General features: G+C 49.3%; 5 protein-coding genes across 5 annotated transcripts; 2 read left to right on the plus strand and 3 right to left on the minus strand.

Moving 5' to 3' along the window:
* Window positions 1-891: 891 nt before the first annotated feature.
* FOIG_13226 (uncharacterized protein) lies at window positions 892-3,546 on the plus strand (the record flags this gene model as incomplete). Its single annotated transcript, XM_031214364.1, has 2 exons — window positions 892-2,504; window positions 2,707-3,546. Exons 1-2 carry the CDS (start codon window positions 1,500-1,502, stop codon window positions 3,544-3,546), a joined length of 1,845 nt encoding a protein of 614 aa, XP_031056074.1. The 5' UTR covers window positions 892-1,499.
* Window positions 3,547-4,976: 1,430 nt separating this feature from the next.
* Window positions 4,977-5,866, minus strand: FOIG_13227 (uncharacterized protein; the record flags this gene model as incomplete). The annotated part of the gene is made up of 2 exons (XM_031214365.1): window positions 5,735-5,866; window positions 4,977-5,706 (listed from the first exon to the last, which is right to left on the minus strand). The coding sequence occupies exon 2, from the start codon at window positions 5,319-5,321 to the stop codon at window positions 4,977-4,979; it is 345 nt and encodes a 114-aa protein (XP_031056075.1). The 5' UTR covers window positions 5,322-5,706; window positions 5,735-5,866.
* Window positions 5,867-9,308: 3,442 nt separating this feature from the next.
* Window positions 9,309-12,418, minus strand: FOIG_13228 (uncharacterized protein). Its single transcript, XM_031214366.1, has one exon. The coding sequence runs from the start codon at window positions 11,912-11,914 to the stop codon at window positions 10,286-10,288; it is 1,629 nt and encodes a 542-aa protein (XP_031056076.1). The 5' UTR covers window positions 11,915-12,418; the 3' UTR covers window positions 9,309-10,285.
* Window positions 12,419-13,020: 602 nt separating this feature from the next.
* On the plus strand, window positions 13,021-15,815 carry FOIG_13229 (deoxyribodipyrimidine photo-lyase). Its single transcript, XM_031214367.1, has 3 exons — window positions 13,021-14,496; window positions 14,546-14,746; window positions 14,804-15,815. Exons 1-3 carry the CDS (start codon window positions 13,151-13,153, stop codon window positions 15,147-15,149), a joined length of 1,893 nt encoding a protein of 630 aa, XP_031056077.1. The 5' UTR covers window positions 13,021-13,150; the 3' UTR covers window positions 15,150-15,815.
* On the minus strand, window positions 14,752-16,548 carry FOIG_13230 (40S ribosomal protein S21). Its single transcript, XM_031214368.1, has 2 exons — window positions 16,358-16,548; window positions 14,752-16,283 (listed from the first exon to the last, which is right to left on the minus strand). The coding sequence occupies exons 1-2, from the start codon at window positions 16,387-16,389 to the stop codon at window positions 16,052-16,054; spliced, it is 264 nt and encodes an 87-aa protein (XP_031056078.1). The 5' UTR covers window positions 16,390-16,548; the 3' UTR covers window positions 14,752-16,051.
* Between the last annotated feature and the right edge of the window lie 23 nt (window positions 16,549-16,571).

Here is a 16,571-nt window from a genome sequence, read left to right on the forward strand (position 1 = left end):
GCAGCGGGCCGCAGAGTAGTGGTGATTTTATGCTTCAGCAAGCTTCTGACGGCTTCTCCGGCAGCTTCCATAGTGATTCACAACAGCAACAGATGGATAACGGGGATTCAAACGGGATGGGCATCCACCGATGCTGTGATTGGCGTCTGATTGGTATACAGATTGGTGTCCCGATTGGTATCGTCTGAAATGCAAGGTGCCGTCTGAGACGCAGACTACCCGTGATAGCCCCGTTGATGAGAGTACAAGCCGGTTGAGTTACCGTCAAGTGACTTGAAGCCCGTTGGTAGCGTGTCCCTTACAGGGTGTGATGCTTCTCGGTCCCGATACATACCAGGTCTGCCTGATGAGACCAGGAGGGATGTTTCGACAGAAGAGAGGGAAGATTTGACGATACGCAAAGGGGCATGCAACACAAGGCTTTCCAGGCTGATCGAAAAAATATCGGCACATTTCTTGTTAGGAGCACTCGTTCTAAGGTTGCACGTCCTGTTAGGGACCTTGGATCAGGGCCCTTGGAACATCTCATTCTTGATGCAATCACCCACTGCATGTAGCTCACTCATCCTTGCCTGGTTGCTCCGCTCAAGCAAGTACTGAGCCTACATACAGTACAATATCTGAAAGCAGTTTCAAGGACCAGGGCATCTGAGTGCATGCACTTGTGGCGTATGAGGTGACAGATATTGCCTATTGGACATGGTACTCTTCCTACAGGCAGGGCTCATAGACGTCACTAGAGTTGAAGCAAGAGAAGACAAAGGTGGCAGAGGCAGAAAGCCCAGTGGGAACTCATTTGCGCGTCCAACATCTTCTAGACTTTGGTGATGGCCACACACAAAACACAAGCACAGGCGCACATTTACAACACAAATGCATGTTAGGAGGGAGGCTTGCTGTCGGTGATCAGTTACCCCCGTAGGGTGGCTTACAGATGGCGTCCCTGTCCGTTTTCCTTGTCTGCCACGGACCACTATGGCTTTCTCGGCGCTTGTTGGTCGGCCCTCGCCCTTTCACTTGGCACACACCCCCGAGCGACCTTGACTACGATCTGAGATCCTTGCCCATAAGCTTCGACGGATGAAGGTGGATGGGAGATCTAAAAGCTAAGATTGCTGAATCTGTCAACGGGCATTTGTTTATCAACGGATCGGCGTCTAAACGAAGCCGTTGTCTAAAAGCCAGCCCTGGAACTCCACGCCCTATCCCAAACGAGCGGGAGGAGACACAAGCATCCTTCGCTTCGGCTTCAAATATCGCCATATTTCCTTGCCCCCATTCTTATCCTTGTCCTATTGTGTCTATTGTAACGTTCTGCTATCTCCCATTCTCTCCCTCCATTCTCCAACTTGCTCATCAATATCTCTCTTTCACCTCGCTTCCCATTGCTTGGTACATGAGTAAAGAAATCTCCTTGTTCCGAGAACACCATCAAACCACCCACGAGACTCATTGTACTTCCTTCCAAACAAGTGTCCTTGACTTCAACAGAGGCTGCAATGGATACACCGTTTTCTGGTGACGAGCAAGCTTCTAGCTACACGAATATTATCACGGGCCACGGTCAACAATCACCTTGCGTGTCAGAGCTCACCGGTATGGAGCCATACTATGCCCTCTCCTCGGGTCCTCAGGATCAACCATCTCATCTATCATCAACTGGTCCGCTGTCTCTAGGCTCAACCCTATCACAGCACCAAGAGAACCAACAGCAGACGTCACATCCGACTCATGACGCGACTGTGTATGCTTCCATGACCTCAGGTTTTCCATATCCGCCTCGAAGTCATCTCCAAGTCTGGCCCTCACCTCCACCAGGATCTGACGATTATGACAACTACTCTTACCAAAGTTCCCCAAGCAGTGGCAGTGCCCCAATGAGCTGCTACAACCCATCACCCATTTCACCAAGGACGTGGTCTTCTCCAGACTTCCCTCTGTCTCAACCTACAGATCCTCTCCAACAGAATTCTTTCAAGAACCTCCGCATTTGCACGCCGACATCAAACGAAGGATACCCCGTCAGAGGCCCTCGGGGCCTGACGCCTTTTTCAGGTGGCGGTATGAATCAGATTTTCGATAATGAGATTGACGGCCTGCCCCAAAACTACTCCCCAGTGACAATTCCCAGTTCATCAGCTGGAGCACTATCATGCATCGGCTCCCCGCAAGAACCTCTTCTCGGGACCCCCGTGCTCATGAAAGCTAGACATAAATCACCCGCCGGTGTACCGGAGTACCGCGCGAACTCAGAAGTGGTTCAAGAAGGCAAGGACCTTCAGGCCGCTGCTGCTGGTGGCGCCAAGACAGATGAACCATACGCCAAGCTGCTCTACCGAGCTCTGATGAGTGTTCCGGATCATGCTATGACTCTTCAAGAGATTTATCAGTGGTTTCGTGAGAACACTGATAAGGACATCAAGAAGGACAAGTCAGAGAAGAGACCGGGCAAAAATGCCGAAGGCTGGCAGAATAGCATCCGCCATAACCTGAGTATGAATGATGTAAGTTAAGACAACCCCAAGCAATGCACTCTCCAGACTTTCCTGTCTCAGATCTCGTTTCCATAACCCCCCTGCTATTACCGGGTATAGCTTGCGGCATAAGCTGCATATGTACATAGGCACATAGTCCAACGCTTCTTGGGGGTTTGGACGAATCATGCTACAAGAGTTCGATGAAAGCTAACAGGGATCTTGATGGTAGGCTTTTGTCAAACGAGAACACAAGCTGGCGTCAGACTCGGCGTCGAGAGCAACGGAGCAGGGTTCAGGCTCGACTAAAACTGGTGAAGCTAAAAAGGCGACCGAGTGGGTGTTGGAGGATTGGGCCGTCCTGAATGGAGTTGAGAGCACAACAAAATACCGCGGCAAAAACACATCACGTCGAGGAATGGGGCGCAAGTACCATCACCACCCATATGATGACAGATTTTCACAGCGACACAGCCCAATTGCCGCCAAGGGAAGCTCAATTGTCAAGGGCGAGTTCCCAACGAACGACATGAGAATGCGCGAGCGTCAATACACTCATGAAGTGAACATGGCACCAAGGTCCCACCATATCAACCTCATCGCACCCCCTCATCCTCATCCCATACGCCGGGCGACTACAATGCCGAGCATGTATCAGTCACCACAGCCGCAGCACCGAGGCTACGAAGGGCTGATGATGCCACGAGTCGAGAGAATGCCCCAACCAATCATCAAGCAGGAATATTCTCCAATGACACCCGACTCAAGTGGGTTTGGCTTCGTGCTTCCAGAGCCGAGCCTAATACACGCGCATGCAGTCAACTCTAGCGCCAGTAACAGCAACGGCACCACCGCGTATACGCTGCCTAGTGGCACCCAAAGCATGTACGTTGGCTCATCTCCGTGCGAATATCCGTATGGGATGGTAGACGTCACAGGTGTCTATCAAGGCAGCGGTCACAATAGCCCTACTGGCGCTGGCGCTAGTGCTAGTGCTAGCGGCGGAGTCAACGAACGCCTCATAGGGATCGGCCCTAACGACGTCTACAGCTGGAACGGCCAGGCACTCTGAATATGGAAATCTTCTGTCCTAAACACCCTGAGGCAAGTGTCAGCCACCAATACCACTTGTTGTCAGTTCTGTTGGCGGCCGACGAGGGCCGTAGTGATTGATGCTACCAACAGCGGGCTTACTGGCAGGGGAATGAAAAGGATGAGAACATACATAAGAGAGGCCAGAAGAAAAAAGAAGACAACAAAAAGACAACAAAAACAAGTAAGAATGAAAATTGGTGTTCCTCCAGGGATATCGACCAGCTTGCTTATCCGCACCTTTGCGCCACCGCGGGAACCGCGAAAAAGAGGGGTGAAGTTTAGTGAGTGAGTGAGTGAGTGAGTGGTTCTGGAAAAAAGCAAATCAGCTTCTATCCTTTTCATCGACTCGACGCCCTAAGATGGAAGAAAGATGGTGGGCAGTTTCAAGCAACAGAGGACGACGTTGTGAGCTAGACAGAAGAACCACCACCACCACCACCAACACAACTTTACCTCAATTTACCTTAACTCACCTTACCCCGTTCAACCTTTTCCTCAACTCTACTCTCCAACTCACTAGGCTGGACCCCACACAGAGCCTGGTGGCCACGGGCGGATCACCTTCCATCCGAACGATGTAGACTCGCGGTCATGGGCTGAGCGCGAGACGCCGAGCCTTTTGGGGCTGACTGCTACGGTATTGTCACTCTTGTCTACCATCATTCACTACCTACCTACCTGTCTTGACTGATCAAGAACAAGGTCATGGCATGTTTGCATTGAAACAAGTCATCGTCATGGTAGCTCGTCGCCTTGGGCTTGGCATTATCATGTCGAAGCGGGGGTTTCCAGCAGAAAAGAGACGCCCGCATGCATGCCCTTGGGGATATCTTATCACTTTCCAGCTTCCTGGCACTCGGTTGACAATGTTGCATTGTGCTTTTGTCGTCTTACTACAATACCTACTTACCTACTACAAGGAGTATTCTTACTGCGACTTTTAGGTCGCAGCGGCGCATAAAAAAGGGTACTCAAAATAGAAGGAGATTCGGACTCGGTTTTGATTTCGATTAGGCATTGTTTCCTTTCCTTTTTCCTTGTTCTTTTTTGGGTGGCGTATCCGTTTTGATTAGACGATGCGCTCCATCTTTTGCTCCCCGAGGACCGACAAAGATGCATCATTTCCCTTGTTACTTTGGCTGCTTGCTTGGCTGGGCGGGTGATCACTGGGGTCGACGAGCGAAACGTCTTCTCCCAAAGCGTGTTAATGTCTTTATTATTTATTCATTATCATAATTAGCTCGTTAACCCCCCTATCTTGTATGTATCAACCATGCTACTTACAAGCGCCTGTTTTTCATGCCGCTTCCGGCATCAATACCAAGAGCATCCCTTACAATCGCCTTTGTTGCTACGTGCCAACCTGAATCCCAGGCAAGTCTTTGACTTGTATTGCCATTGAATCCTTTATTCAGTCTTCTCTTTGTCATTGAACACGGCTGGCATGGATGCCCAACAATAAAGGGAGAAAGATGGAATTTGGACGAGCGTTACATATAGCTCATATATTGGCATCTGTAGATCTGCGGAAATGACAATATAAAACAATACAACTCTAAACTCAAAGGTTTTGGTGTGATCTCCACTGTAAATGCTGTCAAGACTTGGCTCTTGCGGCTTGTACCATTCACGTTTACGATCTTGGACGATGAGTCTGGCCGGGCAGCAGTGTTGGCATCTGCCTGGGCAGCAGCAAATCGAATTCACTGCTAGTAGCAGAAGTAGAAGAAGTTGAGCGTATGTAGTCCCCATGCTGGTTGTTGTGCCCGTCTCTCCACTCGACCCTGTTTTTCATTGCCCTGGCCTGGCTTCAGCTTTTCGTAGTGGGAGTGGGGAATAAGCAAGGTTCATAGAGCCCCCGTTGTTGCGATCACAGGAATATCATTGGTTACCGACAGTCTGGTAACGAAGCTGAGCCAACAGGAAATGATCCGGCTGCCCCTCCTTCTTTCTATTCATCCTAGTCCCCTGTCAGATTGTGTCGTCTCATTCGCGCTGAGTTGCACTATTCTCATCGTGGAGGCAGGGCCGGGGGCTGTCGGCTACGTTGTAAGGGTTGTCATGATCGCCAGGAGCTCAGACGCCAGCATTACCTAGTTAATGAGTGTGTGAACAGCTGCGCGGGGTGTACGTATCCCTGAAGAGGGAATAATCTCAATACTAGCCTCATCGCACAGGCGCCTCAGATCTGAGAGCGAGTGGGATAACGAGATATCGAATCTCCACTTCTGGTCTTGGATAAGAATGCATCATGCATCGATCCCAAGATTCAGTTCACACCATAAGACCAACTGAACACAAAACCAGTTGCTTATCGGTGTCCCGGCCGGCAAGCATCTTTGTCAGAACCGCCCAGCGCGGGCCGTTGCTCTGCGCTCCCCGCTGCCACTGCCTCTGCCACTACCATTCACGGTCCCTCTACAATGCTTCAGGCACGGCAAAGAAATACTGTAGAAAACAAGTGCAACGTCTGCCGAGTATTATTAGATCTGGTTTGGGTTGGATTGCGCTTACAGCACATCAACGTCAGCCACACTCTCGACAGCTAACCGTTTAGCACGAAGACGTTGATTCGGGGTCCGCAACGATAGACGAGAGAGCGATCCCGAATCTTTCTCTGCCTTGCCAAGCCTCATCCGGTGTCTCACATGATCGCCCGTCTCTTGCTTCGGCTTTTCTTTTTCTCCTCAACATCCTTGTAGTCGCCTCTGAGAGTTAAGGACCCCTTGCCGGGTCCTATCCTTTACCAGTAGAGCCAATTTCAAGCCAGTTCTTCAGCTGAATTTAGTCATGGATGAATGGCTGGCTGATGGTGCGGGGCCTTAGATATCTTAAAGCCCAAGCAATAAGTTGTTGAGACTTTTTGTCGATTGCGGGCTCATACCTCAGGCGCTGAGAACCAACACGGTCCAACAATCTGGCCAGTGGCGAAGAATCCGATGCAACTTGGCATTGCACAGTACTGCTATGCTATGATGTGCGGTACCGTACTGTATATGGTATAGTAAGAATAATCGAATGAAAAGTCTCGGTGGTGTAGGAAAGAGAAACTTCATCGCGAAGTGAGGCTAAAAATTACCCTATTGATGTAATAGACATCAAGAACCAACGGCCTCTCGTCTTTGCTCGGCCTTTGCATTAAGCTTGATGATAGCGGCCGCTGGCATTGCACCGCTCGTCATGTAAGGGCGTTTTTGGCACCTCTGACAACTCAGTTGCCTCAACCACCAACCAGGAACGGGCCGGGCATGGTCGTCATCAATGAGAAAGAGCTAGTCTTTCTGGTCAAGCCATCACGGTCGTCGTATTCATCAACTGGACCCTTTGGAAGCCCCGACTTGCTTCCATGCGTGGCCTCGTATTAAGGCTCGAATAGGCAAGAAAAAACAAAACGCCGCTGCGTTTGTTGCGTATGCCGATATGCTTCAACGTTTAAAAAGAGGGCGCTAATAATAAGTTAGCTTTGGAGCCAGCAATGACAATAGGAACATGGCGTTCTGCACCAACTATGGCTGGCGATGAAAGGACTCGCGGGGCTGGGCAGACACGCTCTAGTGTCATGGTGTCTTCTGCAGCTTGACTAGTGAGGGACTAGAAGAGAAGAAAATCACCACCATGGCATTTCCCTGGCCTTCCTCACAGACCCCAACCGATGCAATGCAGGTTGAAACAAGGAGATCCCGAGTGGGAGAGAATTAACCTCTAAAGTTAGTGTGCGTGTGTGCATTTTTGTTGGCCCTGAAGCCTCGTCCATTCATATTTAAGCTTATTATTGTCAGGCCATGGCATGGTTGGTCCTTATAGCCAAAAGCGGGACAAGGCTTGTACGGTACTGTATATAGTCATATTATTGAATTGGCTGAGCCTGTTCACACGGTACTCCCAACAGCTCACGGCGGACTCGAGAGTTCAAGCAGGACCTTGTCAGAGTTCGCGATCTGCTGGCACACAACACTACATCTCTATGGTGCAATCGGAGGGGAGCAGCTGCACCCACCCCTGATCAGATACCTGGGGATGTTTTGTAAGCTCTCAGGTAGCCCTGAGCATGAGATGGATATTCAATCCTCATAATAATCGGCACCGCACCTTGATCCTCCGAGACGATCTTGTTCCAAAAATGAGCAAAGCGTGGTCGTTTGCGCCTTGAAAAGCCACCAACGATGCATACCGGCAGTATCTCGTGTTAAAGAGATGGTGGCCGCATAACTCTGCATTCCAAATTAGTCCAGAAAGCTGATGTCACCAACGTCGCATATGCCAACTGCTCAAAGTTAAAGTTGTATGCCTGCACTTCTTCAGTTTTGGACTTAACTGCTCCGTCCACGAACTGGTCTCAAGTCCTCGACAAGAGGAGAGTAGCGAATCATTGGCCACGAATGACACTGAGTTGGCTATTGTATGAAGGCAGCAAAGACCGAAAATACAAGTGTCGCAGTGGAACGATGGGCACAATCGCTGCAAACGACTAAGACACCAAGAGTGCGCTGTGACTTGCCTCACACCAATGTGACCGGGGAACCTGGTTCGTCAAGGACATGATCCTAGCCGGCTAATCGTCGATCTTCGTTCCGCCGTGCCATGCTCCAGTCTGAAGAAACCATCCAGTTTGATCGAGTCACATCAATTGGCGGTCGGAAGCATTTTCTGCAACCCGGTACCTGGTACGATCCATCAAGCATTTGCAGCCACCTGATCCACTATCGAGATAATTACGATCTGGGGAGATTTACTTTCCCGATTGCGACAACAATTCGAGCTGAACCAACACCTCCAATTCATGTGCCCTGTCCAGCCCTCGGGTAATGGTTTGATCGCAGGAAATAGTCGTTGAGCCGCTTTCGAAGAGAAAGGGAACAATTGTAGAGTCAAGGCATCGTTCGAGAATCATCCATTCTGACTCGAGACTCTCCGTTTGTTATCGCTATCTCTCTGAGCCGGAAGTATTCCGAGTAAGCCTGCCCTTAGTGTAGCTATGGAGATTGCAACGGCAGCTAGGGTAGTAATGGCTTATCCTGAAGACACGGTTTGCTGTCAGAAGTGTCAGTGGCCTATCATCCTATCAACCCTGCTGATATTGCAGCTAGCTTGCCACAGCTTATCCATCATTGAGATCATCGTAGCTGTCCTTTCCTCTCTCTTCCACTTTCTTCATAATATCAAGTAACACTTATCGCAAGGACCATCATCTGATCTGTTGGCTTTAATGATCGGGGTGTGCATTGCTGATCCTTGTGAAAAGACCCTTGCTGTAATGAATTCCGTAATGCCACACTGGCATGGTCTGCGGAGCTCTCCACGTTCAGTATGTGTTCTCGTTGGTTGCGCCTAGGCGCACTCCTAGAGGCGTTTCTTGGCTGCTGCGCTAACAATCCATGAGCCTGAGTAGGATCCACTGCCTCATGTCCATGAGCACCTCAAAAGTAAGTGCCACAATCTCGTCTGTTTGATGCATTACCGTTATGTGCGACTACCGCGTGACAGATGGCGTATGAGCTCCATATTACATCCAATGGTTAGCGGAAGCATGCTGGAGATGACCCCTCAGTCGCAACACAATGTATTGATATCTCTCCAATGAGACCGAGTCAACTCGACACACCATGACTGAGCGTGGTAGTTTTTCAAGTGTGGTGTCCTGGAAGTTGAAGGAGTGTCTTCAGCGCCTTCCAGCCGTACGCCATAGGGCGCCACCTTAAGCCTCAATCATACGATTGTTGTGATTTTGCATATTGAGAATCCGTGCCTTACGAGTGACCACGTTCTCATGCTTTAACATCAAAACTAGCTTCTGAATTTTGAAAGACTGTGCCAACATATGCAGGGATCTTGATTGATCAACGATCTGGAAACTACTCGACTCAGTCAACCCTTCGTTCGATAGATATCAATTGTAGCATTGAGACAACCGTTGATGTATGGGAGACATGGATATAGATCCCTCAATATCGGAGGCTGCGCTTGCTTATTTCACTGGCGCCTGTTGAGTCTCGAATGGGCATATCAGATAGAAGCTCTTAAATAGTTCAAATTCGACAGAGACATCCAGAAAACGCTACGCCATATTCCAACTGATGCATAAGGACAAGATTTAGCTGTATGTAGGAGCAATATTCCGCTTCAGCATGAAAGCTCCAGATATTTGTGATGCCAATGAATGCCAGATGAGTAGCAATGGCGTGCGCGTAGACGGGGAATCAACTGGGATAATCGATATAGAGACGACAGATAGGGATGTTTATCATGGCTTCTCTTGGTTCCACTGAATTGGTCTCCCTTGGTGTTCACAGCATGAACTTGTGAGGTTGCATCGATGGCGTCCTGTGCGGCCGGATAGGCGCAGTGCATTCTCATGTTATACATAATTGGTAACTGAGGTTTTTCAAATACCCGCCTGCTGATTCCCGATCAATATTGAATCACCACAAGATGTAGAACCTTGGGCCAGATGTGTGAAGTGGCCTCCGGCGTCTGATGCGGACACCTCCCCGGAATGAACCAGTATATGAAGGCACATGTCTTGGTAGGTAGTATTGATCGCTCATTCATAATGAGACGATCATATTGTCAATGCATCAATATTGGTTTATTCTTCGAGGAGGTATAATCAATTGCCAGAATCGACATTGCATTGTCCATATGTATTGTACCAGAAGATGTTAGCAGTAAATCGCCCGGCGGTTAAGCCTGCAACTTCGAGAGTAGAAAATATGTGATCAAAATCTGCGTTTCTTCTTAGCAGGACCAGCAGCAGCTTTCTTTTCAAGCTCCTTTTTTAGTTCCTCTCGCCTTCGGTCCGCCCGTTCCTGTGAGGTCTCCCTGGGCCTGGACTCTGCTGTAACTTCCTTGGTAGCGGTTCGACTCCTTCGATTGTCTTCGTTCGTCGTCTTCATTACTTCATTTATGTTGTCCTTGTGCTTCCCAATGGCACCTAACTTGTTGGAATGACGATGAGAAACTGCTGCCGTGCTAGGCTCGCCCGCTTCCGGATTAAGGGTGACTGGCTGTTCTTCAACTAGACGCTTTGTCTTGTTGCCTCCTATACGTCCAAGGCCGCTTCTATTTGCCGCTGGCCGTGGTGGTGATGAAGTTGAAGGGGCTGATTTCTCAACTTCAGCAGTAGCTGGTTTATCATCATCCTCTGACTCGGATGCCGTCTCTGAATCATCGTGTTGTTGGCTCAATGACTTTTTCTGAGCATGAGACTGTACAGGATTGGGGGAAAGAGGTGGAGTGGACTGCTTCTTTCCACCGAGTGCTCCTATTTTACGAACCGGTTTGTTCGGCTTGCGTGTGCCGGGGCCTGGTGATACACTGCCTGCCGAAGCTATGGATTCCCCCTCTGTAGACGCATCATCAGCGACGAGTGTTTCCTTAGCATGCGTTGATTTGCCCTGGGGCAGAAGGTGTGGGGGTGTAGACTGAACTTGGAAGTCATCATCGTCTTCCTCAATACGTGCTTTTGCGGAGTCTTGAGGAGTCGGAGATTTGTCCTTCGCAACAGCCGCTTTGTACTGAGGTGGATGTGCGGCGGAGGACGCGCCCTTGAAATCTTGCCACCACTGGTCCAACCGAGGGGACTCAACGCTATCAATTATAGGCTCAAACTGTAGCCCTCCCTTCTCGAATACGTTTTGTACTAAGGACTCGGCGTCGTTCGGGCAGTCCTCTTCATACGCAAGGCCAGACTTCCAGCGCCGACGGTCGAAAGGAGCAAGACCAGGCACTTTCTCCGCAGCCGCAGCTCTAGAGATCTTCTTCTTCCCAGATAAAGCATTAAAGACATGCTCCATACCTGTACCCACGGCTTCTAACTTGTCCAGGAGCTTGTTGAGAACTGCGTCTTTGTTCCCCAGAGATCGAGTTAGAAATTCGATTTCAACATCCTTTGCGTGGTGTGCCTGAATTAAAGGCAGCACAAGATGCGTTGCGATGCTGGAGGGCGGCAGCTTCTTCAAATACATGGGCCACTTGAGCGGCTGTAACCCAGGTATTTCATAGGTGATGTTCAAGACGAGGTCATGATCACCCGCGTCAGACCGGGAATCGCGATCTAGACGAATGCTCGCCTCATTGTGTCTTGGGTGAGAAGAATCCAGAGCAGTATTGAGGCAGCCCAAGAGTTTGGCCATGTTATCAGGCGTATCGCTAGGGTCGATACTAGTGTTCTCGTTCCAACCTCTCATAAAGATCGCCTTACGATCAAGTGTTTCAGACCACATATTGGCCATATCAGTGACGTGAACAGTGTAGGCCGATGTGTCTGTATGGAAGGACACCAACAATACTGGGAAGTCGGGGGAAGAATCAAGCGGAAGGGTCCGCCATAACTTGATCTGTGACATCACTGATGAAGAAATCGACGTCAATGTCGACCTGATAATCCCTAGCCACGAGAAGTAATTGCAAAGTCGTGACCTTCCCGTAAGATGCGACAAATAAAACCGAAAAGTCTGTCAGGGACTTGTGACCAACGTGATAGATATTGATGCGTCTAGGACAGTCTAAGACAAACCGGTGCTACACGACATCGATCCACGGGGACTGAGGCGAATGCTCGAGGACAAGGTGCCCGGAGGTTTACCACACCGGAATCAAGTCCGATGTGAAGTCACACTTCTTTCGATCAACCGTACTCGATAATAGTGCCTGGACGTGAAGTGGTACAAGCTCATATGAGCGGGTAGATAGTCAGGGCAGGGGTCAGCTGGTATGGTATCACGATCCGCTGCCTTATGCGAAAGAAGAGATCGGTTTCCGATACCTTGTTGAATGGTAAGTCATGAGAGAAGTTGTAAATGTTTTTTCGAGCGTCGTGATATTGATGTTGTGGTGTTGATGAGGTTAAGGTCAAGCGCGGTGACGAGTAAACGCGTGAGGTTTTACGCGCACAGGCATCCATCGCCTACCACTCCTGCCTGTAAGAGTAATCGGCCAATCACAAACCTCAAGAGTGTAGAAAATGAAGGCAGGTACAACATCACAGTTCTGACAGGGGCCAGCTGCTGACTTCCTCCTTTCAATTAATATTCTAACGAAAAGAGTTACTGACAGGCAATTTAGGTCTGAGATAGTTGGATCCGAAACCAAACGTCAAGCACCATGTACCGGATTGAAGCCTGGATTTTAGCCAATCAAAATACATAAGAACTCACTTCACAGAGCGGTATTCACACAGTCATAAGGTATCAACACCCAATCACTAAATAAAGTACAGCCAGCAAGTCAATAAAACGCTATGCACAATCGAACCCGTCTTCTTCTCCCGACACTCAAATTAACAGAAGCACGGGCTTGAGAATGCTTCAGTCGCCCACAGCCAATCAGGGACCCGAAACAGTCACTAAACATTCGAGATCTATGAATCTCAGATCTGCTTGGTGTAAGCTTCGATCGCCAGGGACCATATGACGTACTTCAAATCGGAGCTCCATGCTTTTTAACAGCCACAATATCACTACCGCGGCAGCAAAACAATGGCGAGTTTTAATTAAATTAAATTAGGGGAGGCCTGAAGTTTCCTCTTTTCTTAATCAGTAGACAAACGTGACCGAATCTGTCAAATTTTGTGTGCCTTCCATATGTCACTGTTAAGTCTTTGCATTCATGCATCACCACTAAGAGCCTTGCGATATTCTTTCATACCAAACCGCGTTCAACTTGCAAGAAGCACGACGATATTACACCCCGCAAGATTCACCACAATGCCTCCCAAGAGAACCAAACGCGAGTCTTCATCGCCTCCGGCCAAAAAGGCAAAGACGTCCAAGACAAACGGTTCCAGTACCTCAGATGCTTTGCGCCAACCTCATCACAAGGCTGGAGAAGCCGAAGAGAATGGAATCGCGATCCGGAAATTTTACCCTCCAGAAATGTGCAATGCGAGAGCTCGCGCCTACAACAACAATGAGCTTCCGCGGCCAATTGAGGTACTTATCAGTGCCCTCGAGGATACAGCGCAGGAGCGCAAGAGTATCGACGTAAAGAAAGCCGTCGTCCATTGGTTCAAGATGGACTTGCGGCTATCCGACAACAGAGCTTTGGCTCTGGCCAGTGATAAGGCAAAAGAAGCAGGAGTTCCTTTAATTGCGATGTATATCATCAGCCCCCAAGACTATGAGGCTCACCTGAGATCCCCAGTACGTGTGGATTTCATGCTGCGAACTCTGGAAGTCATCAAACATGATCTTGCAAAGCTCGATATCCCTTTGTACGTGGAGACAGTTGAGAAGAGGAAGCGTGTTCCCGACCGGATCTTGGAGCTCATGGACGAATGGGGCGCCAGCCATTTGTATGCCAATATGGAATACGAAGTTGACGAATTGAGGCGCGAGGCCTCGATGATCAGGGATTTTGCAGAGAATGGCAAGGCATTCGAAGTCGTCCATGATACCTGCGTCGTCCCTCCAGGAGAACTCCACACTGGCGCTGGGAAGCAGTATGCTGTGTACACTCCATGGTATCGGTCATGGGTTGCTCACATTCATGAGAATCTTGATCTTTTAGAGTTGTACGAACCGCCTGAGAAGAACCCTAGCAGTGCGCGAAAGGACTTTGCGAAACTCTTCGATGTTGAAATTCCGGACGCCCCCAAAAGCAAACGGCTTGATGGCGAAGAAAAGGAGCGATTGCGCTCACTTTGGCCATGTGGAGAGCATGAGGCGAAGAAGCGTCTGGACAAATTCTGTGAAGAGATGATCGGCAACTACCAGAGGAAGAGAAATATCCCAGCTGAGGCTGGGACTTCTTCTATATCGGTCCATCTGGCGTCTGGCACGATCAGTGCGAGAACATGTGTACGGACCGCACGTGATAGAAACAAGACGAAGAAGTTGAATGGTGGTAATGAAGGTATCCAAACATGGATCAGTGAGGTTGCTTGGCGAGACTTTTATAAGCACGTTTTGGTCCATTGGCCATATGTCTGGTAAGTGAAGTATATGCAAGCATCTTGTCAATTTGACTAACAGGAGCAGCATGAACAAGCCTTTCAAGCCCGAATACTCAAACATCTCATGGTCATACGACAACGAACATTTTGCCGCTTGGTGCGAGGGAAGAACGGGCTTTCCCATCGTCGATGCGGCGATGCGACAGCTGAACCATTTGGGATACATGCACAACCGCTGTCGCATGATTGTCGCTTGTTTTCTGGCAAAGGACCTCCTGCTAGACTGGTAAGCTACCCAAGTTAAAGCATTAATGTTTGGGTTGTCTCTCTAACTTCTTCGCAGGCGAAAGGGCGAAAGGTACTTCATGGAGCATCTTGTCGATGGTGACTTTGCTTCAAATAATGGTGGATGGGGTTTCAGCGCCAGTGTTGGCGTTGACCCCCAACCTTACTTCCGCATCTTCAATCCCTTACTACAGAGCGAGAAATTTGACCCTGATGGCGATTACATCCGCAAATGGGTTCCCGAGCTTAAGGATCTTGATAGAAAGGCTATTCATGATCCATACAACCGAGGCGCTGGATCCAAAGCCAAGAAAAACGGCTATCCGGCACCAATTGTTACGCATAAGGATTGTCGGGATCGAGCGTTGGCAGCATACAAGGAAGGCCTTGCAAGCGGCGAGTGATGTAGTGTGGATGCATTCAAACACTTGGCTAATAGTAGTCGCCGGTTCATTTGGATATGTATGAATTTATTAGAGTTGTATAACATACATGTATTAATACCCTAAGGGTTCGGTTTGTTTTCAAGAACTTCTATTGCCTCTATTAGCACCTAGTCCTGAATTTATCGTAAAAATCATCGAGCCTTGATCCGATCAAGTTCTGGTGACGTAGAGTTCATATGCCCAATGGTACTCCACTTCCGTGTTTCCTCTGACCTGAACCGCCCATCGGGAGATGAGCCTCAAGGAAAGAGAAGAGCTTAGATCAGTTCGTTCTCTTGCCCTCAGGCTTGAAAACATCACCATTAACATATGAGCACCTTAATAGCCCTCTTTAGCTGGGGGGACTAATGTGGGATCTACCTATCGAGCCCGACCTTTGTGATCTCGGGGATAGAGGTTGGAGGATGCATTTGGTCTACAATCGCACGTAAGGCTAGGATAGTCACAAGTTGAAAAGTTCATGTTAGACCCGTATCTGTACCATAGCAAAAGACTTGAGCGCCACGGCTTTTTCAAGGCCTAGTCAATCAATCTGCGGCACGGAGACTATCAAAGTAGCCCCAGAATCCTCGGAGTGGTTTGACCTGAGAAGTCTGTCCGAGGAGACTTCGCTTGCCGTATGTCGGAGCATAACCAGTTCATCACATCTTCAAACACATATTCGGGATATCGTAATGTTGTCTCAAAATCGAGCCGAACGCCTCGAAGTGGATTTGCTAGATGCAGCCAACCCTAGTTTCTTTCACCCATTGCCTTCGTGCCCGGACCCAAAACCCTGTAGCCCATTCGTATCAGACTCCCATGTCGAGGAATCTCAGGACCAGTTGTCGAGTAACTTTTTTACCACAGATTGAAATCCTTTATCGCTGTCCGCTCCAGACGCTCTTGAGGAGACCGTCGCGCTGGGCCAGTCGGTTGAGGGAGTCGTCACTCTCGCCCATGGCTCGGACGAAACCGCAGAGGGCGTAGACGTGGTTCTCGCCCTGGATGGCACGGCCGTTCTCGTCAACCTTGGCGATGGAGATCTGGACAGAGCCGTGATCCTTGGCCTTGATGATGCGGTTGGTGGCGCTGCACTTGCGGGGGACGTAACTGGTGATGCCGTATCAGTATCATGAATTTGTTCCTTCGCGCGGCCATATCGAATGTCCTAATGGAAGTCTTACAGGTCCACAATCTCGCCGCGGTCGTTCTCCATTTTGGCTGGTTTGAAGAAGGTGGTTTTGGGTGATCTTGAGAGGTTGTGTCGACGAGAGGTGAAAAGGAAGAGGAGTAGAGTAATTTCTCAATAATCTTTGATTGTGGGTGTGGAGCAAATCCCGGCCCTACCTTCCTCGGACGCCTCTGGTTCGTGGGGTGGGTCCCGGAGACAGTCACGTG

Source organism: Fusarium odoratissimum (assembly GCF_000260195.1).
Source record: "Fusarium odoratissimum NRRL 54006 unplaced genomic scaffold supercont1.31, whole genome shotgun sequence".
Taxonomy (NCBI): domain Eukaryota; kingdom Fungi; phylum Ascomycota; class Sordariomycetes; order Hypocreales; family Nectriaceae; genus Fusarium; species Fusarium odoratissimum.

Excerpts from the sequence above, each read along its gene's own strand:
- FOIG_13228 (XM_031214366.1), bottom strand. The coding sequence starts at position 11,914 with ATGTCACAGATCAAGTTATGGCGGACCCTTCCGCTTGATTCTTCCCCC.
- FOIG_13229 (XM_031214367.1), top strand. The coding sequence starts at position 13,151 with ATGTCACTGTTAAGTCTTTGCATTCATGCATCACCACTAAGAGCCTTG. Across the intron at positions 14,497-14,545 it reads GTCCATTGGCCATATGTCTG|CATGAACAAGCCTTTCAAGC; the intron begins GTAAGTGAAGTA and ends TAACAGGAGCAG. Across the intron at positions 14,747-14,803 it reads AAGGACCTCCTGCTAGACTG|GCGAAAGGGCGAAAGGTACT; the intron begins GTAAGCTACCCA and ends ACTTCTTCGCAG.
- FOIG_13230 (XM_031214368.1), bottom strand. The coding sequence starts at position 16,389 with ATGGAGAACGACCGCGGCGAGATTGTGGACCT. Across the intron at positions 16,284-16,357 it reads CGCGGCGAGATTGTGGACCT|TTACGTCCCCCGCAAGTGCA; the intron begins GTAAGACTTCCA and ends CGGCATCACCAG.